The sequence below is a fragment of the Lonchura striata genome, chromosome 7, assembly GCF_050655825.1.
Source record: "Lonchura striata isolate lonStrDom1 chromosome 7, ASM5065582v1, whole genome shotgun sequence".
Classification (NCBI taxonomy): Eukaryota; Metazoa; Chordata; class Aves; order Passeriformes; family Estrildidae; genus Lonchura; species Lonchura striata.
In genome coordinates this window covers 20,244,762-20,271,326 of record NC_140709.1, presented here as the reverse complement: position 1 = coordinate 20,271,326, position 26,565 = coordinate 20,244,762, and the positions used below count along the sequence as shown (strand labels likewise).

General features: G+C 40.1%; 2 protein-coding genes across 6 annotated transcripts in view; both read left to right on the top strand.

Annotated features, from left to right (window-relative positions):
- Positions 1 to 12,897, top strand: part of METTL8 (methyltransferase 8, tRNA N3-cytidine) — an 81,325-nt gene extending 68,428 nt beyond the window's left edge. The window contains exons 12-13 of one of the 3 annotated variants that reach the window (XR_014956558.1): positions 8,032 to 8,123; positions 8,641 to 12,849. Coding sequence is in view for 1 of the 3 variants with exons in the window: in XM_085584458.1 (XP_085440584.1) it covers positions 8,032 to 8,054 (23 nt within the window). In the remaining 2 variants the exon portion in view is untranslated. Of the gene's footprint in view, positions 1 to 1,540 lie in introns of all 3 variants that reach the window. The other 2 variants (XR_014956555.1, XM_085584458.1) reach the window with 2 other exon arrangements.
- A 577-nt stretch (positions 12,898 to 13,474) lies between these two features.
- The window catches only part of TLK1 (tousled like kinase 1), a 67,553-nt gene continuing 54,462 nt past the window's right edge, over positions 13,475 to 26,565 (top strand). The window contains exon 1 of one of the 3 annotated variants that reach the window (XM_021552450.4): positions 13,475 to 13,515. Coding sequence is in view for 2 of the 3 variants with exons in the window: in XM_021552448.3 (XP_021408123.1) it covers positions 13,713 to 13,860 (148 nt within the window). In the remaining variant the exon portion in view is untranslated. Of the gene's footprint in view, positions 13,861 to 14,112; positions 14,335 to 26,565 lie in introns of those variants that run through there. The other 2 variants (XM_021552448.3, XM_021552451.3) reach the window with 2 other exon arrangements.

Sequence of the window (26,565 nt, the reverse complement as noted above, 5' to 3'; positions counted from 1 at the left end):
CTAATGAGAGATTTGCTCCTGACTTCAGGATGATCACAGTTTTACTCCTATGGAGCAGTTGGGCTTTCCTAGGAAAGGTAATGTATAAAATACAACCTCTGCTAGCACATAATGAACGCAACATGATGGGGAAGAGGATAACATGGAATGACATCCATAACCAATAATAGATGCTGTGAGCATCCTGTCAATTGGTGTACTAATGTTAGTCACCAGCTTAATGACATGGAAACACTCACTGTTTCTCTGAATAGTGTCTGAGTGCCTCCTGCCAGAGCAGTGGAGATCACCTTCTGCTGAGCTTATGCATATATGCAGGAATAGAGCCATTATGGGTGCTTCAGTGCATTGTGTAATAGCCTCTTCCAAATGAAGGGGACTCTGAGACATCATTCAGTTTGTACCTGCCTGTGTTTGTTTGCACGTGTAAAATTGGCTGACTCTCAGACCAAGGGCTGCCTTGTAGCTTTAAGCTCAGCAGTGGCTGTAGTCTATGTTAGGGAATTTTTCTGTCACTATAAAAGAGAAAACAAGACTCATACTAAAGATGGCCCCAGAATTTCTTTTGCAATGATCCTCCCTGAGAAACTTGAAGTTTCTTGATCACAAATGGGAAAACACTTGAAGAAATGTGTGTATGTGGTAGAGAGAACTTGAGAAGACAAGAAAGGGATTTCATTGAATAATTTCCAAAAAGTAAAAAAAGAATTATTTATATCAAACCAGAGGGAAACAGAACAGTAGTGTGAAAGTCCTTTTACTGTCTGAAAGAACTGGAAATTTTACTCAAGACTGGGCAAAGTTCTGCATTGTGGTATTAGATGTTATCCTGAGATACTCAACTTGGCACAGTGAGACCACTTCATTGCCTCATTTCATGCTAATGTGTTTCTGGCTGTGTGCTAAATATGTCCAGAACCTGGATTTTTATTCTAAGTGCAATAGATTAAATTCTTCTATTTTGACAGGGAATATCTTTAGCAGTATGCCCTGAAATGCCTTAGGGATTCAAGCTGTCCCTTAATCAATGCTGCAGACGATGCAGTTTTGATTATTCTTCTCTAATATATGAACTGTAACACTAGATTCATCCTGGCATACATCTGTTAGACCAGACTGAAAGCATTCAGTTAGAGCCACTTCATTACCAGCACAGGGCCAACAAATAGGGGACAATCCAAAAAAGGGGGATTGAAATATAGCATAGATGAGAAATATATCTCAAAATAAGGTCATAATGGAGGATATAAATTGCACAGCAATCCAGACAGCAACAGGACATCCTCAAAATATGCTACAGCATCTGCATACTGATACTGACTTTTACAAATATGGATTGTTTGTGAAATAAACAGCTATAGGTCAAGATGTAACATAACAGAAAAAACAACTTTGCAAATATAAATATTTATTATTAGTGGACAGTAATTGCTTCCTACTAAAATGGGCAAGAATTATGAACCCAACCCTCTTTAATACTAATTGGGGAATTAGAAGGCTAATGAGAGAATGTAGTAAAAAAACCTCTTCTGCCTTCTAGAAAAACCAGCAAAGCTAGACCATACTGAAGAATACTCTAGTGTATTGAGAGCTACTGGGCTGCAGATCCACCACTACAAATCTTCAGTGTTTGATACTGAACCAAGAAAAGAAAAATACAAAATGAAAAATCTGCATTGCCTGAAGGACATGCAGAATTCTTTCCCATCTCTATTTGTTGTGATTGTTACTACTTGTGTGAAACACTGCTGGACTGCCATAGAGCAAATTATCAGCAAGAGATGAACGTGTCTGGTTTGATCTTTGAGCTTATTTGATAAGATGCAGGTATGAGTTAACGTCATCTCTACATATTGTGCCATGTTTAACATCTGCTATTCCTTTATGGGTTTGCTTGCTGTTTCAGTCCTTAACTTATGACCTTTTCTTTTTTTTTTTTAATTTAGCCATTGATTACACCCCAGGATGTGTGATTCATTTGAACTGAAAAATCCCTATTTCTTGTGGTACTAATAAGCATTGTGCCTAGTGAAAGCTGTAGCAGAAGAGAAAGGGAGGAGGCCTAATAGGCTTGACACTGTCTTTTGTCTGTGCTGCAGCAAGGGGAGAAGGAAAGATGTATAGGAATTGTCTTATCATCGTGCACATATATACATGTACATAAGTGTTTTTATTTGTTTATCTAATCTCTTGGATGCTTTTTCAATGCCTGTCTTAACCCTTTGTTCTTGAAGTAAGCAAGGAAAAACTATATGACAGGCATTTAATTTTTTTCTTTCTCAAGAGCAGCTAGTGTCCCTTGTGCTGAGAAGAAAATGGGACTATGTGGAAAGCTAAATTTCAATTAACACATCAAAGGGCAGTTTGTGATGTTTTGCCTATAACTAGGGTTTAACTGAGTTGCAGGACTCTGGGAATTTTGTGTTTTCCTGTAGGCTCACTTACTGCATTCTTACCTCTCCTACTTTTTTGCTCTTCCTCTGCTTCTCTGAAGGGGACAGATGAAAGCAGTATAATCTTGTTGAATATGGTTCTTGCTGATGAATTAGATGAACAGCTGCGGGGAACAGTCTAGGAATACAATTTGGTGAAAAAAAGAGATGAAATACAAAAAAATCCCCTTATGATGCCATTCATTCTACATGCAGTATTATACCACATTGGTGGAAAAATGGGAAGGCCTAAAACTCAATTTCACTTCGAGCTGGTTTAAAAAGAAGCAATTCTACATACATTGCAGCCACAAAAACATATATTTATAAGCACAGAGTTTTACTTTGTAGGTAGCAACTGCACAGCTGTATACATTTGATTTTTTGCATGCATATGAACTTACTTTTACAGGCAAACTATTGTACTTTCTTCTCAGTATTACCCAAACAGTTATGCTAATTCTTACATTATGTAGTTCATCTCTTTTCTTTGTGCTTTAAACCAGCTTGGGAAGGGGGAGAAAATCCTACACTTCAGCATGCAGGACAATCAAAAATCCGATCCAGAAAATGGAAGTCATTGGTGTGTCAGTGTTCCTGCATTTGCATTGTAAAAACCCAGCATGCAATTGCGTGTTAAGATTGGAAATTAAAGCTAATCTCCCCAGTTGCCTTATGAATGTTATACACCAAATGAAGCAGTAGCATTTTGCTTTCTTGTCTTGCTAGTTTAGTGAATTCTTTCACAGTTCTTTTTCACCTAGCAGAGTCTGGGAAATACACAGAGAATTAAACACACCTATCTACAGAAATGGGAAAGAATTACATTGATCTTGGATCAATTACCATTTAGTGTAGTTCTAATAATTCACATATTTTGGAAAGGTTGATGGAGCTTTGGGTAATATAGAACCTGTTAAAGCCTTTGACCACACATCCCATATTTTGAACCAGGTGTCTCTGGTTTACTGACTTGTTTCCTTTTATCCCACTGCAGGCCAGTAGTAGGAGTTGGATTCTTTTCTTGATTGGTGAGTTTAAAACAACTGAAAATGTTCTTCTGCTATGTACATTTTGTAAACTACAAGCTTGGTCTGAAAACATAACCATTTTTGAGTTTTAGGCAAGTAAAATAAATAATTTAAAATGTTATCTTGGAACAGATTTTTTTTTTCATGCTTAGAAAAATGGAAGAGGCCTTCTTGATAGTTAAAAAAAAATGGAAAAAGAAACATGTATTTTTAAAAATTAACTCTTAGAAATAATTTAAAAGTTTAATAGTAGTCATGAAGATTTCAACATAAGTGATATTTTGGTTTCTTTAATAGGGATTGCATGAGTTCTTGGGATGGAAGTGTCGTCAGATCAACTGTACCTCTAGCTTGACACTGTGTGTGTCTGTGCATGTGCATAGCTTGATTTTATCTAAGTATCAGTAACAGTGATACCTAAAGCTACTGCAGATAAACACAGGTTTCTGATGACAGCATCTTAAGTACAGGAGAAACACTCTTGTGCAGGTTATGTTTATAATACCATCGTATCACTGAGGTGCTGACAGAGCTTCATTCACAGTTTTTCTGTGAGTTGTTTTTCTGTAGTTTACATTTCACTTTTCTTTCTTGATGAAAATCATTGATATTACTTCACTTTAAATAATGACATTAAGAATTAACATAATACTAACTTTTAGTACCCTGGTTATTTTAAAGGAATTAAAAATCTCAATTTGACCTCTTAATAGATGTAAAGGGTATGTTTTGGACAATAGAATTGTATTTCAAAAAATAATGTAATTAATAAGGAATAATTTTTAATACATATATGTATCAAAAGTGCTAAAGCTAGCTTTCTTAATAATTTTCTATTTTCTGAATTTTTATGTTATGTGGAGGTTTGTTTTATTTCACTAAGGCCTTGGCTGCCTAGTTGTAGTAGTTGTCCTGCTTGATCTGTAGCAACCAAGTTAAATGAAACAGGTTCTCCAGTAATGAAATCATTACAATGGGGAAAATAAAAAAAAAGAAAAAGAAAAAGAAAAAGAAAAAGAAAAAGAAAAAGAAAAAGAAAAAGAAAAAGAAAAAGAAAAAAGAGAAAAAAAAGAGGTCCAGTCTATCCCTGTTGTGGCAGGAAATGGGTAACTAGGTCATCCCTGACAGATGTTTGTATAGGCTGCTGTTAACAACCACAAATGAAGGGGATTCCACAACCTCATAAATCTATTCCATCTAATCTAGACTTTAGGTTAAAAGGAATTTTTTTTGGTTGCTGTTGTTTCATTTTTTGTATCTAGACTACTCATCTTTGATGCAAATTAAGCAGTTGTTATAATTCAGGTGTGTACAAAGATCTGTTGACCATGACTTTCTGTATGCAACCTTTTATGCATTTTACATCCAGTCTTCCTTTTTCTGAAGAAGCAAAGCCTCATTTCTTCAACCTTTCCTTGTAAGTCATATACTCAAAATATCATTCTTGTTGACTTTATTTCAACTCTATCCAAATTGTTGAAATTGTTCTTGGAATGCATTGCCCAAAATTGCACAGAATGCTCCAGCTGAGACCTCAGCAGCACTGAAAATTGCAAAATAATTAGGTCTTGCATCTCACATACTGCACACTTCCTAACACATCTTGGAATGTGAAATACCTTTCTGCAACATCATCATATTGACTCATATTTAGTTTGAAATCCACTTGTACATTCATTCCTTCTTTGCAATCCTGTTACCTTGTTAAAGCATCATCAGGTTATATTAATATACTCTGTCTTATTTTTTTTCTATTTTAGTCTGCTGGTATGAACTTATTTCAGTTGTGGTTTCTCACATTATCTAAATATTTTTGGTTCTGATCTGCTTACCTGTGTTTGCAACCCCCTTCCAGACTTTTTGCAAATTTTACAAGTTTACTCCCTTTCTCTCTTTTCTATTTTCCAAACTGTTCAATGAAAAATTGAGTAGAATAGGATGCATGAGAAGTCCCTGAAGGATGTTACTGCAGTGCCATCTTATTCTGTCAGAAAACCATTAAATAAATATTTTTAGGGAGAAATATTTAACTACTTCTGTATCAACTGTTACTTGACTTTGTCTACACCATTTTTTGTATTGCAGGCAAAATTAGAGAGGACCCAACTAAAGACTTTTTTAAAGTACAGATAGCACATTAACAGCTTCCTTTTTATTCAGTAGGCCTGCCGCCCTTTCTAGGAAGGAAACTGGAGAGGTTTGACACAATAATGATCCTAAGATTACATTTCAAAGCATATTGTTCTCTTCATCCTATACACTAACTGCCTAACAACCTATGACAGTATCTTTCAGAGATGCATGGTTATTTATGAGAGGCCAATGGCATTTTGTTTCCTAAGGCAGTATTTTCATAATTTCTAGTCTGCTCGGACCTCTCTTGTGCTTCATTAATTCTCAAAAAACCCAAACCAAAACAAAAACCACCTCCAGAACACCCTCCCCCTGCTCCCATCCCAGAATCATCATACAGAGATTATTTTATCTTTTAAGTGCTCCAGGGTAATTTTTAGCACATTTTCCTATGGAAACACAGTTTATACAATCCCACATATGACCTGTCAGGCTACACCGTGCCTTTTGAACTTGTTGCTTACTCTCCAACTGAAGCGGACCAAGTAATTGTAGTCTCAGAGATACCACAATTCTAAAGATTTTGTGAAAATAAGCAGGTAAATAGAGAGCCTTCCATGGCAACAAGGAATTCAGTGTAAATGAAACCCTGATATCAGGCACTGGAAAACTCACAGAAGAATGTTATGAATATTCCAGCCATAAATTTCAGTCATACTTTTTCCTCTGGCTAATGCGATCAGGAGACACGAGGATACAGGGAGGCTGGTTTTATCCACTGCTTGCTGAACTACATGTTTAAGTCAGCAGGATTGGAAAGTGGCATTTATTAATATTGCTTAACACATTCCTTCCCTTTTCTGGTCTGTATGTCTTAGTCTTTTGTTGAAATTAATTGCTTTGCATGTCTGACGCTAAGATATTTTGTAGACACATTAGGCAAATAAGCTTTGAATATTTCAGAATTCTTTGTGTCACATTATGTGCTTTTACTTAGATAGTCTTTTACTTAAATCCTTTCCTAGATTAACTCATATAGCCTCTAAGCCTTCATCCTTTGTTCATTGTGTGAGTTTACTATTATTTTAAACTCATTTTTGGTAATCAGTTCTTATTTTCACTGTTTTGAGTGATTCCTTCCTGTTTTTCAGTTAACCAAATAGCTCCTGATGAAGCCTTGCTGCTCTATTTCAGTGCTTACTTTACATCAGGGTAGTCTGCTGTTGTGCCTTTAATACACTTCTTTCAGTAACTGTTGGCTCTCCTGTGCTCCTACTTCCTTATGAATTTCTTCCAAAAGATCTTCCCACCCGTTCATTCCGCGAGCCAAGAAAAATCCACTTTTGGAAAGCCATGCTTTTTCTGTAACTCTGTGCTTTCTTTGGCATCATTAACTTCATTGTTTTGTGATCAGTTTCGTATTCATATCTTCCACCTTTGTCTCATTAGAAAGCATTAACTGATGAGCTAAATATGCAAAGCAGCCTTTCCCCTCTTATCTCCCCAACTGTCTCAGTACCCTGAAGAAAAGGTTGTTCCAAATCTGCTGACTGTGGGGCTGTTATCTTTTTTTGGAGGTGTGCTTGGACAGAACAAGGGGTAGAACACTGAACTAAGTGGGTGTCAGAACAGCTGGAACAAAGCAGCTTCCCTATTCCCAGCACAGGGGGCATTGCAGAATGATGCAGCAGATCAGCTCATCTGGAGCTGGAAGGGAACTGAGGCAGAGAATCTGTAATTATAAGACTGTTATTTTAGCATCTAATATTTAATAATCTGTCAGGCTTATTGTTGGTATTTTGTGGCCAAAATCTGAAGGCTTTATTCAACAATTACAAAAAAAAAAACCAAACCAACAACCCTGAACTGGTTGCCTGTTGCCTGAAAAAAGCATCAAGACATGCCCCATTACTACTGGAAACCATATACAGACACAGCTCTCTGCAAACACTGTCTGTCTCTAATGGCTTAAAATCAAAGGCAACAAAATAAGCTCCGGGCAAGACAGATACTTCAGGCAAGAAGATATAAGGTGTAAAGAGTGAGACAGAACTATGAAAGACATGTGGGAAAGCATGAGCTTAAAAAACATGGAGAGGAAACCTGACAGATAAGAGGGGCCTGTTTACCTGAGAGCAGCATTGTAAAAGGAATAGTCGGAGTGTAGAAGAAAATTGCAGGGAAGAGCAGACAAGGAGATTGCAAGGGACATGGGAAGAAAAGTAATATAATAAAATGAAAACAGACAGATGGGGAGAAAGAAAATGAATGTAGCATCCATCCAGATTTTTTTTAATTTCTTCACCAGGGAACATTTAAAACCAAATTATTTTTTATTAAAATAACATAAACAAGAAGATGGTAAAACTGTCCTTGATTCTGACTGGATTGTAGCTAATAATCAAAGTAGCTAGAGCTGGAGTCAAAAGGAACATTATTTGCATGGCAAAAAGAATCCCCCAAATTCTGTTTAATTTTTGTGTTTGTTTTGACAGGAAGTTGTTTGCAGGCTTCTTGAAGATTTGGAACAAAAATCATTATAGCAGAGGTGGATCACTGGATCTGACTAATGGTGATGATATTAAAGGTATAATAAATGCAGTTTATGACAATTACATAAATGATAAAAATAGGTCTGTGTTTACACAGTGTTTGTGTCTAGTTCTTAAATGTAGACCTAATGTGATAATATTGTTTTCCTTCTAGCTTCTCTGCATTTTGATAAGCTGGTAGAGGAGATATATTTTCTAGTATATTATTTATGCATGTTTTTGTTACCTTGCAACTCAGAGTTGCCAGCAAGTGCCATATTAAAAAAATTGTAAAGCATGTAGTGCACTATATGGCTTAAGAATACAGCTCTAAGTCAGTGAGCCTCAGAACTGATTTGAATTCTAAATAACCTTTTCCTATAAAAGTGTTATTGCACTAAACCAGTTTTAGAAAACTTTAACTAAACTTTAAAATAAATGTTAGTACAATTGCAACATTCCTATTTGCTTATAAATAGAAATGCTTTGTGAGAAACAGGTGCAGAAGCTGTTCCAATCTGAGATGGTATTCTGAATGTGTCAAAACTGCATTCTGAATCTTCTGACCTACAGAACACAGACTGGAAGATTCTAGTCATTATCCCAACCCAGACTGGCCAGGAGCATGTTGGTCTGATCCAGGGAGGGTCCATACATGTGCTCAGCTGTGTTAGGAGAAGGAAGGACAAACTTCTAGCACTCACCAAGACAGAAGACATTTTTTTCTGTTATGTTTTTGCAGCATATTGTATTACATCTAACCTAGAAATGTCAGAAATACATAATTTTGATGGTGAAATGATTTCAGCATTTTATACACAAGGTACTATACCAGTATGTCCATGTAGTTCAAGAATATTTTTCTACTATGCTAGTTAAATGAGATTGGCTGCTGGTGTTGGCATAGCTATAGGATGTGTGTAGGTCTTTCTATATATAGGGTAGGTGAGTGCATGTGTGTACATATTTTTATGTATAAAATTCATAAATACTGGCAAATACACAGTGAGGCATACTGTAAAAGCTTATGCTTTAAGAAAATACTACTATGGGTCTATTATCTAGTGTTAGGCTGAAAAGGAACTAACAAAGAATTTGAAACCTCCATTTCACTGGCCTTACAAATAATTGAGGAGATAAATCAAAGGATTCTAAGTCTTGGTTGTTCTACAGTCTTGCGCCAAATCCAAGGAGATGGAAGAAGCTACATGTAAAATAGATGCCAAAAGCATCAGAGGTAAAGACCCTAATGAATTCTGACTCCTGCCATTTCCCTGATTTGTAGCTGACAGAGGCTGATTTAAGTTTGGAAGCCTATGGTTCAGCATATAGTTTACTACTTTTCAGGGATATTGTCATTTCTTGTAACACTTCACTTTCTTTCCTAAAAGAACCAGCCTGCTTAATCAATTTCCTCTTCTACCTCTACTTCTTCCAATCATCTCTTGAATTGGAGGCCTTCCTTCTAATTACTGACATAATTTAAAAATGGTCTTATTTGGAACCTCTGTGTAAACATCCACTATTTATATAATCAGTTACCTGGCGTGGTCAGTCACTACGCCTCGGTGTTGCAGTATCTGCTGTTTGCATGAAACCTAAGCCAGCTAATAGCAAACTGACTTTAGTGGGAAAAACAGAAGTAAATATATGCAGTTATTAACAATATGCAATATTTGATGTTATTAGATACAAATCTTTCATGAGGACACCATAATGTATTTGGTGCCTATGAACAATGAAGGTGAAGATCTCAGAACGGGGAAGGAACTGCCATATCTCTGTAACTTGTCCCACAGTCATAGCATAGACTTCCTTAAGAACATGTGGGATAAACTCTGCATTTTGTGTAATGTTTGAAATGATGTCTCTTTGTTCTCTAAAGGATGTATGTGGAAATTTTGTAATTGACATTTGACCTGAGCACACAGTAATCTTTATAGATGCAAGGTAGATGTCTCCAAAAATTGTCACTATTCAGACCATTAATTTTTTTTCTTTAAGCATCTTCCTTTGCTATTTGCCAGTTAACTTCTCTTACTTCCTAGAGATTGTGAAATTACTGTGATTAAAGTTTCTTGCATTGATAATTCCAGTGACAAATTTGAAAGCTCTTACAATTTTAATGCTTTTCAGGATTTTGGAATAAGAAAAATTCCTTATGCTTTTCTGTTTTTCAACTATCCTCAATTAAACACTTACTACTGCCATAAACATTGCTAACTTTCATTTGACACATTCTTATGAGAAAAACAGCACACACACTTTTCACTCCTTTCTGTTCTGAGTTTTGAGGTCTTCTTCCTTAGGAATTAGCAAAACTAAATGAGTTTCCTGGGACTTCACCTGGAGTCAAGTTTTCCCTTATAGGTAGGTGTGTGGCACCTTATTCATTGTTATCCAGAGCAATCCCACTGAAAGTTGATTCCCTCTATCTACTACCTCAAGTTATGCCTGATGTTAATGGTATGCAGTGGTCACATAAACCTTGATAGCAGACTATTCTGTTCCTAAAAACTAGAAGGCAAAGAGAAAGATTTAATACTTATTGTATTTTAAAAAAATAATTAGTAATACTTAGTACTATTTGAGTTGGATTTAGTATTTAATATTTTGGGCAGGTGATGCTGACTGACTGTTCACCACTGTGAGAAAAAGGCCATTTCTCTGGCCACTGGATCATAAAGTTTTACTGCAGAAGAAACACAGGGCATTCAAGGAAAAGCATTATGTACATTTACGATGCTATTTGATAAGGGAAGTCTTTTGAAATTTGAAATTTCTGAAAGGTACTGAGGAAGGTTTCTCTCCTGCCATGATAGTATTAAATTCATAACACTGAAGCAATGGGGCTTTACAAATAAAAGGGTATTTTAAAAAAAGTGTCAGCTCTAACTCAGTAGGAAAGTAGGTTTTCTGTAAACTAAAGAGAGGAATATACCCAGCTCCATGTATTCTTGAAGTTATGTATGTTGTTTCATCTGGAGATGATCTATATAATTTACACTCTGCTTTCAATCTCTACATCAACAATTCATGAAACCAAGAGATACAGCTCTACTATGTTACAAAATGCAGACTCAACCCATACTTTGCAGCAGGTACTGTGCTCTGCTGGGAAGTCCTGTAGTGCATGCCCACTTACTCCTGGTCTCTCGATGAGGTGTTGTCTAACACATTATGAGATGGCAAAGGTCTGATTATATTTCATAGCATCAATATTTGAAAATATAAAAGACACTTCAGCATTTTTATAATATTTAATCTGCATGTCTGATAGAGGAAATAAAGAACGGGATCTTCTGCATGATGTCCTGTTACCTTAATCAAGGCAAATAATGCTTTATTTAAACAAGAAGTCTTAACTGTGTCAGTAGAATGATTTGTAGGCAACAGTTAGTAAGCAAAACTGGAAGAAAGAATGCTTGCTTATGCATGGTTTTGTAAGGATAGCAAGGGTTTGTATGAAGTGGATGCAAAGAGCTATAAACAAAGAGACAATTTCTTAATTTCTTTCACTTACTGCTTTTTACTTAGCAGATTTTGAAAGAAGCATGCTGCAGCAGGATATATTAATCAGGAAACAAGGTGCATGTTCACTTATGCTATCATGGATTGTGGGATTATGTACCTAGCAAGAATATTCTATACCAGCTGCTAAGTATTAATACTGCAGTCAGAGTGAACTAGCACTGTTCTACTTCATTCCCAAGTATTGGAAATTTCCTGATGTAATTTGCTTATGTAAAGTCTGAGAAGTCTTTAGGATCAAGTCCTTATTAAAAGCAAGTCCTTGCTGAAATACCATATCACCTCTCTTAAATATATATATATATATATATAACTAGATATATGCCCTGGAACAGACTTGTTTAGCAAGCAAACATACTAATTTTTACTTTTAGTTAATACCAAACTGTAAAGAAACTTCCAGCTATGCTGTATACTTGTGGGAGGTGAAGATCTTAGATAATTTCACAGATGTCACTTTAAAAGGAAGAGACAGAATTAGTAATATGTGTGTTGTGCAGAGAACTGCAATCCAACATTAGTAATCTATTCCTGTCATTCTCAAATAGAAGGGAAAGTAGGTTAGTAGATGGACAGGATGTCTCCACACAGCAACCACAAAATAAGTGCCATGCCTGAATGATGGATATATTCTTCATATGCATAAAATGCAATATATCCACAACCCGTTGATTTTTTGTAAGTAATCAAACTCATTGTTATCCCTGTTATATATATAAATATAAAAAAATATATTTACCAGTTGCACTGGCAAATTAAAAGGCTTTGTTTCAGAAGTGATTTTCCATATATCTCACATTCTCGGTCACTATTATGTTAATTTCAAGGAAGAAGAAACGGAAAAATTCGGCGAAGTTTGCACTTTAGTCTCTAAACTCAAGGCAAAGAGAGACGTTTTGAAATTTGCCAGGTCGCTGTTGGTGCCCACCTGGGAGCCCCAGCCTGGCGGTTGAAGCGGGTGAGGTGGTGGGCCTGGTAAATGGCTCCTGCCCGACTTCCAGTTCATCCGATGGGAGCTCCCGCTCCTCAGCGAAGCAGCTAAAGCCTTCTCCCTCGGGACATCAGCTTCTCCCGAGTGCCGCCGAGTCTCTGCTGGCACACCATCCTGTCCGGAAAAAGGAACGCCGAGAAGCGGCAGGCGCCCGAGAGCTCCCGGCGATGCTGCCTGAACAACATTCACCTGGATCGCGCTGGGAAGCGCCGGCTCAGCGCCGCCGCTGCCGCCCGCACTCCGGCAGCGGGCTGGGCTGGCCCCGCGCGGCCGCACGCCGGGGAGGTGTCGGGGCGGCGCGGCCCCGGCCCCGGCCCCGGCACCGCGCGTACCGTCTCCGTCTCCGCCGCCGCTCCCGCCCCCGCCGCCCCGCCCCGACACAACCATGGCCGTGGCGGCGGGGCGCGGGGGAAGGCGCGGCGGCACGGGCGGACCGTGCCGCCGGGGAAACCGAGACGGAGGGGAGCGCCGCGGCCTCAGGGGAGCTAGCTCCGGCCGGGCCGCGGCGGCCAGAAGGCCGCCTGCGGCGCGGAAGGTGCGCGCTTGAGCAAGGCAGGGAGGTATCGCCGCGGGACGGGCGTGCACGGGGAGAAGGGTCAGCCGGCGGGCGGCTGCGAACCGGCCCGGGTCGGAGCCCGGAGGCGGGAGCAGCCGGCGAGCTCGGGCCGCGCGGCGCGGTGAGGCTGGGGGCAGGTGCGTGCGCGGCCGACGCCGCTCCCGCCGGCCGCCCCTGGGCGGCTCCGGCTCGGCGGGGCTCGGCTGGGCGCCGGCGGAGCGCGGCGCTCGCTCGGCTCGCGATCGTGTTTGCGCATGACCCCTCCCCGCCTGCGCCCTCCCCTCCCCTCCCCGGCGGCAGCGGCGGCGGCGGCGGGGAAGGTTGGCCTCAGACACAGGCGGCTGCTCGGCGGCGGCGACGCAGTGCAGAGGTGCGGGCAGGTTGCGCTGGCCCCGCGCCCCGTCTCTCTCGCGCCCCGCCTGCCTCCGGAGCTCGCTCCCAGCCGGCGGCCTCCCCGCGCCGGTGTCGGGCCGGCCCCCCGGCCATGAGCGCGGCGCTGGGTGTCCCCCCGCCGCGCCGCCTTCCCCGCCGCCCCCGGCGGCTGCCGGGCTCCAGGAAAGTAGCTTGATGAGTGTCCAAAGTAGCAGTGGAAGTTTGGAGGGGCCGCCATCTTGGTCCCGGCTCTCCACGTCCCCACCGAGCCTGCAGGGCTGCTCCGCGGCGGCGACGGCCTCCCAGCTGCACGGCGCGCCGCCCGGCAAGCCGCCCAAGGAAGGTAACCAGCGCGCCGCGGGGCTGCGCGGGGGGCCCGGCCCTTGGGGAGGGGCCCGGCCGCCGCCGCCGGAGGCCGGTCCCGGGCCGCTGGGAAGCGGCGGCGGGAGAGGCCGGTGCCCCCGGCGGCGGCGCGGGGTCAGCGCCGGGCCCGGTGGTGGCGAGCGGAACCTCGGTCGCTGGGCGAGCGGGGCCCCGCCGCCCCCGCCCGCTCGTCGGCGCGGCGGCGCCTCGTTGTTACCCCCCGCGCCGGGCCGCGCAGGGGAACCCGCCGTGCTCCCTCCGGCCCCGGGCCGTCCGCCTGCCGCAGCCGCTCGCGTCTCCTCGGGCGGCCGCTCGCCGCGTCCTCCCCGAAATAGGCTCCCCTCCGCCAGCGGCTGAGTAGAAGTGCTGCGCCGGAGGATGCAGCCGCTGTTGCTGGAGGGAGTTGGGCACTTTTGGCATCATGGAGGTGGGAAGAGAGGGGCCGACACCGGAGGTTCGTCCCCGTGGGGAAAGCGCCCTCAGGGGCGGCCGGTTTTGCGGCCAGAAGTGACAGGGCGCCTTGCGGCCGCCACGGAATGACTGCAACTTTCTCCTGTCCTCCATCACGCCTTCGATGATAATATTTTTCTCCTCCCTCCCCTGCTCCTCCCCTCTTGTGTTACACCGACAGCGACAGCAGGGTGTTGTGGGTGTTTGCAGGGAATATCTGTATGAAGGTTATGAGCAAACAAGTCCCTTCGCTGTTCCCTTTCGGGTATTGTCTGCTTTTCCTCCTTGTGTTGTGTTGCCACAAGATGTAGCAGTTTTACAGCTAGTGAGTTGTTCGGCGCTTTTAGCTAAAATAACTACTTGCCGAACGCCGGTTAGTGGCGGAGGAGAACTTTTATGCACAAATGCTTGCATATTGAGCAGTTGTATAATTTTAATTGATTTGCCCCAGATTAATGAATACCATGTAGCTTCTGCAGAACGTCATCGCCCAAGCAGGAAACTTGCTAACTTAAAATAGAAATAGTTGCGAAGATGGAGAGTCTTTGTTTTTTAGGTCTTCCTGTGGTTGCTTGCTTGCTTGCTTTTTGGGTTTTCTTGGGTTTTTTATTTGGTTGATAAGCAATATAGGGACTTAGTAACAGGGATTCGACGTCCTTAAAATGTATAATGCAGTCTGGTTTCTCCATTTTCCACACCAGTAGTTGTCAGACTTGTATCACTCTGTGTCACTTTTGCACACGCTCCTGCAGGTAGATTGACATGAAATGCTCTAGAAAATACCTGGGAAGGAATTATGGTATATGTTAAAGATGCTGAGTAAAGTGGCAGGCATTTTGTGCTCGTCTTCTCTGGGAAACCAAAGCTGTTAGAAAAACCATCAGCAGCCAAATTCATAGTTTTAAGTTTATTGAGAGCAGGTATTTTCACTGTTGCAGCTCTTGTTAGGAATATGCATACAGATAATATGTATATGTAGGATATTTTTGGATGTATTTCAAATACCTGCCATTTAAATTTGAAATTATTATTGCAATATAAATTATCTATCTATTTATTTTAACAAAAAATGGTGGTCCATGAGTAGCTCTGTTGAGACAAGAAAAATATTTTTTGTGAAGCTCATTTTTATATGCTCTTTACATTTTTCTTTCTTACAACTCAGGCTGTTGGATTTTTCCAGGTACTGTAATTTGCATCCTCTAATACAGATTATGGGTTAAAAGTAATCAATACCTTGGTGTTTGTTTGGTACTATAATGTGTTGTATTTTTATAGTGTTCCTTGGTTGTGTTTAAATTGTGTGTCCTCACTAGGTAGCTCTCTTTGAAAATAAGCATAAGCTGCCGTGCTTGGGTTCATGTTTTGCATTCATGTTTGTGAGATGTTATCAAGGCATCTTACTTTATATATGGTTTACAAAGAAGTAGCTTGCCAGAAATCAGTAGGCCCTGAAATATAAATATATTAGTATGTTCATAGGCATTGGCTTATATATGTGAAAGACTGATGCCAGATCAAACTAATAAGCAAGGAGTATTTGCAGTACAGTGTGTTTATGGGAGCCTGGGCTGTCATCAATTCTAAACTTGTGATACCTGGGGCTTGTGAGTTTTGGAGCAGTGCACAAGGCTGCCAGCCTGCACTGGATCCCAGCTGCATTGCTGCTGGTGCCAGTTTTGAGTGGGTAATATTTACCATACAGCGCATTTGGCACTTGTGCAGAGCTTCTTTCCCAGCTTGGCCTTCTTGTTTTGGGTTAAATCCCTTTGGTTGTCTCCTGTGAGAGTTATGTCCCTGTTGCCTTTGGAAGTGCAGACCTTCATGGAGTGTACCAAGTGTGCTGTGGTTGATCTGACCTCAACTATGAAGGTCTGGTATCAGCTCACATGTCTCACATGGGCATTTGAAGATTCTGGTTTATTAAGAGCAGAAACCATCTGCACGTTGATTTAGGAAGTTCTAAAAGTATTTTCGGAATCTCTTAATAGGAAAAAAGCAAAAAATAAAAGCTCTAGCATATATGACAATTGCACAAACACATTTTAAAAAACTGGCAATATCTTGTCAATATCAAGAGACTACTTGGGAAGTATGGGTGAAATTAGAGGAAATAATAATTTAAAAATATTTTAATCTTTTAAAATGTGCTGCAACGTTGCAGCAACATTTTCCATTGGATGCTATCTTCTATATCTTGATCTAGAGTGGCCTCATGGCTTTGCTGTATTGATTTGATTTTTTGTTTTGAGGTTTTGAAATGAAAAGACTGGGATGGACTTGAATACAGTTGCAGCTGTACACTTTTACTGTATAAGAACTATCTCTTGTTTGCATTTTAGTGTAGCTTGTAAATGTCTGTCGTTCTGTCAGTTGTTTTATATTCCCATAACTTACGTGTGGTATATGTGGTCACTTAAGAGCCCTGCAGTAGATGTTATCAGGAATTTAGGAGGACTGTTATGCAGTATTATTTTGCATACTGTATGTGTGGTTGTGTGACTGAATCTTCTGCCATCGCTCACATAATTGCAGTCAAGCCATTTCCTGTTTGAAGTTTCTTTACTTTTGTCTGCTTTGTGTCTGTAACTAAAAATATTAAAGCACATACCTGCAGAGTGCTGTTTTGTAAATGGAGAATGTTCAGGCCAATGCTGACAAGGCAGAGTCAGAAGAGATTCCATAGGTTGTCTTGCATTGGAAGGGACTGTAAAGATCATCTAGTTCCAGCTCCCTGCTATGGGCAAGGACACCTCCTTCTAGACCAGGTAGCTCAAAGCCCCATTCAGCTTGGCCTCGAACACTTCCAGGCATGTGGCACACTCATCTCCACAGCTACTGGAGGGTCAGCCTGTTCCAGAGCCTCACCACCCCCAAAGTAAATAATTTATTTCTAATAACTAATCTAAATCTACTCTGTATCTATTTAAAGTTGTTGTCCCTTATCCTGTCCCTTCATGCTCTTGTAAAAAGTCTCTGTCCAACTTTCTTATAGGCCCCTTTTAGGTACTGGAAGGTCCTGTATGGTCTTCCTGGAGCCTTCTCCAGGCTGAGCACCACCGACTCTCTTAGCCTGTCTCCATAGCAGAGATGCTCCAGCCCTCTGATCATCTTTGTGGCCTTTGTCTGGGTTCTTCCAGCAGGTCTGTGTCCTTCATTGCTCTCCAGGTGGGGTCTCAGTAGAGTGGAGTAGAGGGGCAGAATCCCTTCCCTTCACATTATAGACATGCTGCTTTAGGACATGGTTGGCTCACTGGGTGGGTGGTGCTGCAGTGTCTGGTAGTTAAGCATAATGCTTTGTAAGTTATTTTTTATGTGTGCTGTTGGCTAAAAGCAAAATGGAATGCCAAATAGAACTTCGAATTAACACAACAGGAATACAAATTTCAGTTTTCAAATTTCATCCCGAATTTGTATATGATGGCAAAATGGTAAATAAACTTATGCCATGTATTGACAGTCTTTGAAGAGCTTATATTGTATGAGTAGCACATTTTGTTGGTGATTTTTTTCCTAAAATTTGATAAATGTGTATTGTTTGTATTTATTGTTACCTAAAATGTGATGGTAGTTATGTGTCTGAGCACAAAGGTACAGTTTATTTCCTCCTTAAGTTTCCAGTCTAGAAAATGCTTCTAGATGCCAGGTTGCATCTGTATGCTGCGTACAATATATTAGTCCATGAACATGAAAGCAACCTGAATCTTATTAAACTTCCAGGGTTGTTGTTTTCTGTTGTTTGCACATAGTGCAAAAGCTCAGCTACTTTGCTTTAACAGGAAGTTCTCAGTAAGTTTGTTGGCTTTTATCATTCAACTGTAGATTAAAAATTTTATGGATTTGGCTAGTTTATATGGGGCCAGAGAAGAACAGGAACACTTTTTGTATTTAAAAATGATGGCATATTTTTACTCAGAATGAGCACAGCAATCATAAAAGGTTATTTAGGCTGGCTGTAGCATGAGCAGGTGTTGTCTGAGATTGATGTTGTGCCAGTGATGCACACAAATTCTAGCTTGTGATATTATTGCTGGTTTAGTTGAAGATGTGATTCTCGTAGTGAGCTGATGGTTATGCCAAATTCTTTGGAGATCTTGTAGCATGTCCAAATGAGAAATGGGAAAGGAAACCTTTTTTAATACAAATCCTTTTTTTGAATCTGGTTTTTTAAAACACAAGTGCTGTAGCAAATAGAGTAAATTAGTTCTTGGCCAACTGTTTTGTTTTAATTCTGTTTTACTCTGCCTGGAATGGAATTTCCCATTAACTTATTCCATTTTAAATGGAGAGGGAATCGACATAGGGACAGGATGTTTATTTTTATTTTCATTCAAGTAAAAAACTTGCTATTTCTCTCATTCTTTTTTCCCCCCCCCGCTCTTTTTTTTTTTCTTGTTTGCTTTTTTCTTTCAGCAATTAATTTTTTTCTCCTCCAAGCCGAAGTAAGCTTGCTCATTAGAAATAACTGTAGTCTCTAGTTAGTATTGACATTTCTTTGGATTTTCTTAGAGCCTGATAATCCTAAATGATTGCAAAATACTGTTGTGACTGCTGGGAAACAATAACATATATATGTGCATCATGATCAAAGTTAGTTCTATAGAACTTTGCTACCTTAAGAATTGAGATTATGGAAATATGACAGGCTTAAATAATCCTTTATGCTTTTTGTGTTACTGGTATAAGGTTGTGTTTTGAAGTAGTTCTTGCTCCCAATCCATTTACTCCCATATGAAAATTTTGCTTCCATGCTGAGCTTTTTTTCACAAGAAAAAATGTCGAAGTTAGTAAATTGTTTTTATGCAGTAGAGTAGTTCCTAATTGTAGCTAATAAGCATAAAAGCACACAAGTGGGAGGAAGAAAAGCTTTATGAACTTCTTTTGGTTTGGCTTGGTATGTTTCAGCTATAAAAGAGAAAAAGGGAAATTTGGGTTGCCAGATTGCTCTGAGTGGGTATGAAGGTGGGTAGAGGAAGAAGAGTGGTCAGAGTTTCTGTTGACAATGCCGGTACTTCAGTTGTGATCGTTGGAGAGCAGTTAAACAGAAACTGGCCACCATAATGTAACCCAATTTTTTAGGTGCTGCAAGTGGAAAACTTCTAATAGTTGCTGAAAATAACAAGAAACAAGTACTGCACTTTATGTTCAGTACTTAAGGGCAAAGTTTGCTAGGAGTAGGGAAGCATTAGTGAGCATCAGAAGGTATTTTGGATCCTACATTTCCCATCATCTTGTCTCCATTGTTATTGGAATGCTTTGTTTGGGATGGGAGGTAAGGGTCTGCTTCCTTCCCAGGCACCTTCTCTCAGGAGGTCTTACTCCTTTTTTCATTCCTGAGCAGAGCAATGGTATATACCAGCAGAAAAATCTTGGCACCTAGGCTATTCCTGGAGAGGATGTGGTAGGTGGCAGGAACATGACTGCTTGTAAGCCTTAATTCACCTAAAATTTAGTCCTGGAAAAAGGGAGCAGAAGGTCTTAAGTGAAGTTGGACATGCTGAAGATGCTGGGGGAAGACTGGGACTGTGCGACTCTTCGGGATGGGTCCATGCTGGAGGGATTGACTGAAATCAGAGTGACTATATTATTAATCATGACTTAAATCAGTGAGCAGGAAACCCTGATTAAATAATTGTTTTTAATTTTATTTTGCATTTGTGCTTAATTATTTTTCCTAAAGAAAAGTTGATTCTAATTGGTCTAATTTGATCATAGTCTTGCTAGGCATGAGGGGACACATCTATATGCATTTATTTAAGGAGTTACACTCCTTAGATTCTTAATGTTTAAGTAACAAAATTCCCCATGCTTTAGACAGCTTTTAGCTAACTTTGTTAGTTAAATAAAGTTAATTCTAATTGTGCTATGTACATAGTACATATATATACAAATGTGCTTTGCGTTTAAACCAGATAAAGGAGAATTGTCTGTAGTTTCTGAAATGAGTAAATTACTTCTGGTCACTTGCCAGAGCCTTGCAAAATTTGGAGTTAATAGATGAAATCCAGTCACCAGTCCTCTGTGTTCATCATGTGGAAGAGAAAGCCAGGCTTTCCTGCTTTCCAAGCAGTCGGTTGCTCTTCAGTAGTTCTGAGTAAAGCAACTGCTGAAGTGGTTGAATAAATGAAAACGGCTGAAGCAGTTGCTGGTGAAAGCTGACCAGGTGCTTCAGAACTCCAGGCAGCTCACCCACAGCTTTCAGTGATCTGATGGTCTGTCTGCCAGCAGAGCATTCAAGTTTATAATGTTTGAATATATTTTTCTCTTTTATGAATTTAATGGATCATAAACTTCAAATCTCACCATAGATTATTATTGCTTCAAGCTTCAATTAAACATTTAGTGCTAAGTATATTTTTCAAATACACAATTAAGAAAAATTACCTGCCTTGTGCTCAATAGCTTTAGCTGGAAAGGCTCTGAAGCAGACTGCTGTCCTCCAAGGATTTAGAGGGACAGCTAGTGATTGTTGAGTGACTACACATCACTTCAGAGTAGGAAAGTTAATTTACTGGAGCTTTTATGTGAAACTGGATGTCATGGAGAAGAAGGTTGGTATTTCCTAGGACCGCCTCTGCTTGCTGAGAAGTGGCAGCAGGAGCATTAAGCAATGTATCTTGCCTCATCATATCTGCAGTTTTACGTAGGTGGAAACTTAAGGCTGCAATGCTTTCTTTATAATGGCCTTAAGAACAAAGCACTCTGAACTTTGTATTTTAAGACGTGGGGATGGTAGTAAGAAACTCCAGAGTGCCTTTTACAGGAAATTAAGCCTGACCATAGTTATTTGGGGGATTGAGGAGTACTAGATTCCATTTCTATGGACTTCTAATAGATCTATACCTGTAAGAGATTTTTTTTTTTTTTGAGGAATAAAGGAAATCCTGATGCTTTTAGGAAAATCTGTTGTGTGATATCACACACCCCAAGACTTTTAGCTATTTTATTTTGTAAATACCTTGAACTGAAAGCATGTACACGCTTCAAACACTGTCTTGCATCTGTAACTTTTGGTGGATTGTTTTGGTTTTTTTTAATATGTAAACAAACTTCTGAACTATATGCTGAAAGGCAGAAAATTAGAAAGTAATCTTACAAATACATATATGAGTTTAATAAGTCCTGCAAATCTGAAACAGTATAATTTAGATCCTGGTCTTCCCACTGTGGGACTCTGATGCACCAGATAATTGAGATTGAACAGCAGAGGTGTTTCCATTTCCGTTCTCCACCATCGGACTCTTTGGCCTCTTGGTTCTATGGAGACAAACTTGGATGATGCTTCAAGTAATACTTGATTTGTAATACTTCTTTTTTTTTCTCCTGTGGCTTAGACTAATCCAACCTGTACAATCCATAGTTGTATTTGGTAAATACTGTTTTTTTCTAGTTAATGGTATGTTCTCATAGGGTTCCACAGTTCTGTCCTTAATTTTGCAACAGTACTTTAGCCAATTTTAGTGTGTATCCTGATTCCCTCTTGTAATTACTTTGCCTCTCAAAGATGTTAAAGCCTTTTCTGTTTCTTAGATTATTCTTAGTATTCTTAGTGTCCTTTAAGAAGTTGATATTTTTGTTATAAAGCAATTGAAAATAAAATCCACACATTTTCAATACTTACCACTTTAACATCTGTGGAATAGTCAAGAGTGGTCTAAGGAGTGTGATTAGTTTTGTAAAGTAATTTTTTTTGTTTTAACTATGGTAGCAGTGATTATAAAGAGTGGTTTTCTTGGTATTACTAGGGTTTTTCTTTGGGTTTTTTCAGGGTTTTTTGGCAATTTAGTTATTTCTTGAGCTGGTGGCTGTTTGGTAGTGTGGTTGCTGTGTCTTTGATACATGTTTTAGAAACTTCTTGACTATTAATGTCATGGTTTAGTTTCAGTAGTCTTAGTCCCACTCCACAAGCTTTAATTTTGAATAAAGTGGAACAATTCTTACAGTACTTGTGTTCTTAGCCTTATGAAGGCTCATTATGAGGAGTGGGATTTTAATATTTCAAAGTTACAAGTAGGATTCAAATAGAAGTAATTCCTGAAGATGCAGGTTTAGAATTTTTAAATGAGATTTAAAAAGCACTTTGCTGTACATGTTATGGCCTCAGTTTGCTTTTCTGAAGTTCATTGCTTATTGAATTTACTTATACAATCAGATTGCATATTGTCTCTTTGTAATTAAATTGTATTATTAAATGATTGTGATACAAATACTGCTTAAGAGGAGTTACACCAGTATTCAAACTGAAAAGCAAATGTCATGTTGGTCTTCCTTGTTAGGTGGTATTTTGTATTTTGCTTGCTTCATACATGCTACCATATCCAGAACATACAAGTGGTTACTATTAAGGAAGCAGCAGTTTTGTATGTCCTGAATGTACACATTTTTATATATACACAAACCATTTTCTCAGTGAACTCTTTTATCATTAGGAATACTAATGTTGCTGTTAGGGCCCTGCATCTCACAAAGCAGTCTCATAAACAAGCTAAACTTACACAAATATTTCAGCTGCTTTTAAGTATAAATGTCCTAAATTCCTATTGTTTATTATTACATACCTCTTAAAAACTTGTTTCATTTTTTCAAATATGTAATTTTGTTAAATCTGAAGATGATTGCAGATGATACAAAGATTGGCAGCTGGATTAATCATGCTAGTTTTGCTATATCATGAGTTTCAGTTTTTGGTATTGTTTGCTTTTAAACAGGAGAACAGAAATGTGTAAAGTTCACAAGAGTCTGGTTGTTTATTATTAGATTATACATTAATACTGTATTTCTTGTATTTTCTCTCTGTTTCTTATACTTGCAACATATATAATAATTGAGGTACAAAATAGTGAAGCCGTGACAATGGGATCTCCAGTGAATTACCCTAAGAGTGGTAGGGTTTTGCTTTTCTTCCTCCCATGGTGTGTGATTGCTAGTTGACCTGATTTGTTCTCTTAGCTAAATCACAACATGCTGTTCTCAGAGCTTTTGCTTGTTTTTTTCTTCCAGAGAAGTGCAAACAACAGGCACCAGTCTCTGCCAGTGTCTGACACCACCTTCCTGCTGTTTCCCTTAAATCTTTCTCTTCGAGTTTGTTAGAACCAAAAAAAAGAGGAAAGTTTTACAGCAATTTTTACTATTTTTTGTGTGTTGTTCTTGTGGCTTTGAAATTCCATCTTTTTAAGAGAAGCAAGCAATGAGGCAACAATACCAGTGACTGTCAGAAGTTGCAGAATTTGGTGGTGTGCCACCATCCCTGCTGTATCTGGGTGGGATGTGTGCTCTCTCCTACACCAGCAGGATACTCAGCCTTCCTTCTCCTACTGCCAGTTTCCCTTCCTCACTGGTGCTGGGCTGCACAGGTGACCTCCAGTACCATTCTAATTCTCTGCTTCCCCTGTGCTTCTCTAAGCAGTGCTTCTCCTGCTCAGTTTTCATTTGTGCATGCTGCTGATGTTGCTGACAAGAGGGCAGTCCATCGGTGCAGTAGGAGCAGGAACCTTCTGGATATTTGACCTCCCTCATTGGCTGAAGGTGCCTCAGTGAGACTGTGCTCCAAGGAAGTGCCCAGGAGTCTCCTCCCGTGTCCTGCAGCACATCACCCTGCAGGAGCTCTCCTGCTGTAGTGCTGGCAGCAAGGGTGAGTGCTTTGTGCACTCAGGATTTTGCAGTTACAGGCACCTGTGTCTAGGAAGACCGGAGAGGAATGCTTGTTTATCTGAGGTGTCAGAGTTCTCACTGACCACAGCTACCACTTGAGAAGAGGTGAAATCCTGTTTAAAGGTTGTGGGTAATAGTTCAAATGAGAAATTTTTGGGAAATAACAGATGTTGTTAGTGTTTTTTCAATCTTTAATGAAATTGCTCATGCTTTTTTAGGTTTAAGTTAAAACAGATTGTTACAAATGCTTTTTGTTACATCCATTGACTTACAGAATTTATTTGGTTCGTTGTACCAAAGAGCCAAAGATAGTGAGTGGAAGAGCTTATTGCTGAAAAAGAAGCCATTTTTAGTGGAGGTTTCTCATTTGGTAAATGATTTTGTTAGTATGTAGTACTCGGAAAACAGCATTTTGTTGTATGAAAGCAGTACATGAAAGCAGTGAATCAATGCTTCAGGTAACTACCAAAATAGGTAGCATGACTACCTATTAGGGATGAAAAGGGTTTCACTAGAGACTAGATTGATCTTATTGTAACAGACCCAAACCTGCCTGGTGTACTCAGTTATTTGTGTTGCTATTTGCTATCTTGTATTTAGAAGTTTTCCCATGGTTAGACTTCATCACATGTTCATATTTACTGTGGCAGTGCTGGAGCTGAAGGGATTTAGCTGCCCGCTCTGGGGGCGTGTGGTGTGTGTTGGTCCTGCTGGTGGTGGGAGCTCCCGCTGGGCACAGGCAGGGCGAGGAGGGCAGCTTCCCATTTGTACTTCAGAGAACTGCTGTTGGTGAAACTTTCTCATTACTGATGTATTTTTATTAATTTGTTTTGAATAGTGCTTAAGTTTTTGTCACTGAGACAGCTCGCTAAAGCAGCAGTCTGGCGTGGGGAGTGTGGTGCATGTGGTGGATACTCCCATGCACCTGGAGACTTGTCAGGTCGTGTCTAACTGGGCAGTGGTCTCCTTTGGACTGTTTGTGTTTTCTTACTGATGAAAGTAGGCCTGGTCTGATTCTGGGTCCTGTCTTAAGTCCATCATCTGTTTGATGATAGATGTATTTGGTTTAAAGTATTTTTCCATGTGGTTAGCTGGTGCTTAGTTACCCTGAAGTGGATCAGTTGTGTTAAATACGTGCCAGATAAAAGGCATCCCAGTTTGTCAGATGTTGGTAAGGTGTGCTGCTGCCTCCCAGTAGCGTGGTGTGTTCTGTCTCTGTTAAGTCGGCTGCAGGAAGTAGGTTCCACAAAGCCCGCTTTAACCATCCAAGGGATTTCATGGTACTCCCCTGCCTCTGGTGTGAACTATTCTAAGGAGAAATCCTGCTTTATCTCTTGTCAGATGGGGAAGAGAGGTTGGATCACTCTTTCTTTTGCTAAAATTATGCCTACAGTAGTCTACAGAAGGTGGTGAAATATCCTTATCCCTTAAGAATAAAAGGGCAGTAGTACTGTAAGTGTTCAGGTGCTTCTACATGGTGGATGATGTTAATTATGGATGAGTATTTTTACTGGTGTCCTGAAGAATGTTTTGAATGTATACCTGAAAATATTATTTTCTTTCTCAATTTGTGATATCAAAGACTTATAATTCTGCTCTTGCCTAATTTCTGGTTGCCCCATGGGTTTTAACTGCATTTTTGAAGTTTTATTCATGTGATTGCAGACTGTTCCACGAGGTTCGCTTAGCCAGCAAGATGGGCAGTTCTTAGGAAGGGGGTGTATTGAAAGGAATGAAAATTCCTTCTGTTTTTTTATTTCTTCTAAAACTTGAATGAAAGTGATAGTATAGCAGAAAAGAAAGCTGGTTTAAAATTAGGCAATGAGCTTTGGATAGGAGAAATGGCTGTAATGCAAATTTCTTTAATGATAATGCTGAGCAAAACTAAAACTGAATTTTTGACAGATGATTACATAGGATGTTTCTTTGTGTGTGAACTGAGTGGGTTTTAAATTTTTAAAAATGTTCAGTACTCAAAGTTGCAACTGAATGCAGTGTATACTGTTGGTATCAACAGGCTTTGTAGCTCTGCTGTAAGGAGTAAAAAGCTTGAAATATTTCCTCTCCCCAACCTCCAATAGCCTTAAACCTAATTTTTTTTACTGTTTCATGTGCCATTTCATGTCTTTTTTTTCCCCTCTATCTATAGAATGGGAGCAATGCTGCAAGGTCCCACGAAAATGTAGGTGTAGTCATTAACATGTCAGCTCTATGTGTGTGTAATTTGTCTAGCTGTGTTCTGAGAGTCTCTTCCCTACAAGGGACTTTGAGGAAATGAGTTTCTTCCCGTGTTCAGTGAAACTTGGATTGTTTCAGATGTAAATTAATAAAAACAAACCAACCAAGGTTTGGTTCCAGCATGAAGGAACAGTAGCTAATTGCTGGCTTCTCTGAGCACCACTTAGACAGGGTACCTCCAAGAGAGCACAGTGACCCATCTCACAGGTAGCCTAGCCTGCTCAGCATAGGGCCCAGGATCCCTGTTGCACAGGCTCTCTGGTGGTGTGGTGGTTTGTGCTGAATCTTATGGTTCTGCAGTCTAAATATCTTAATATATGTTACTTTTTTTCAGTTTTTTGTGGTT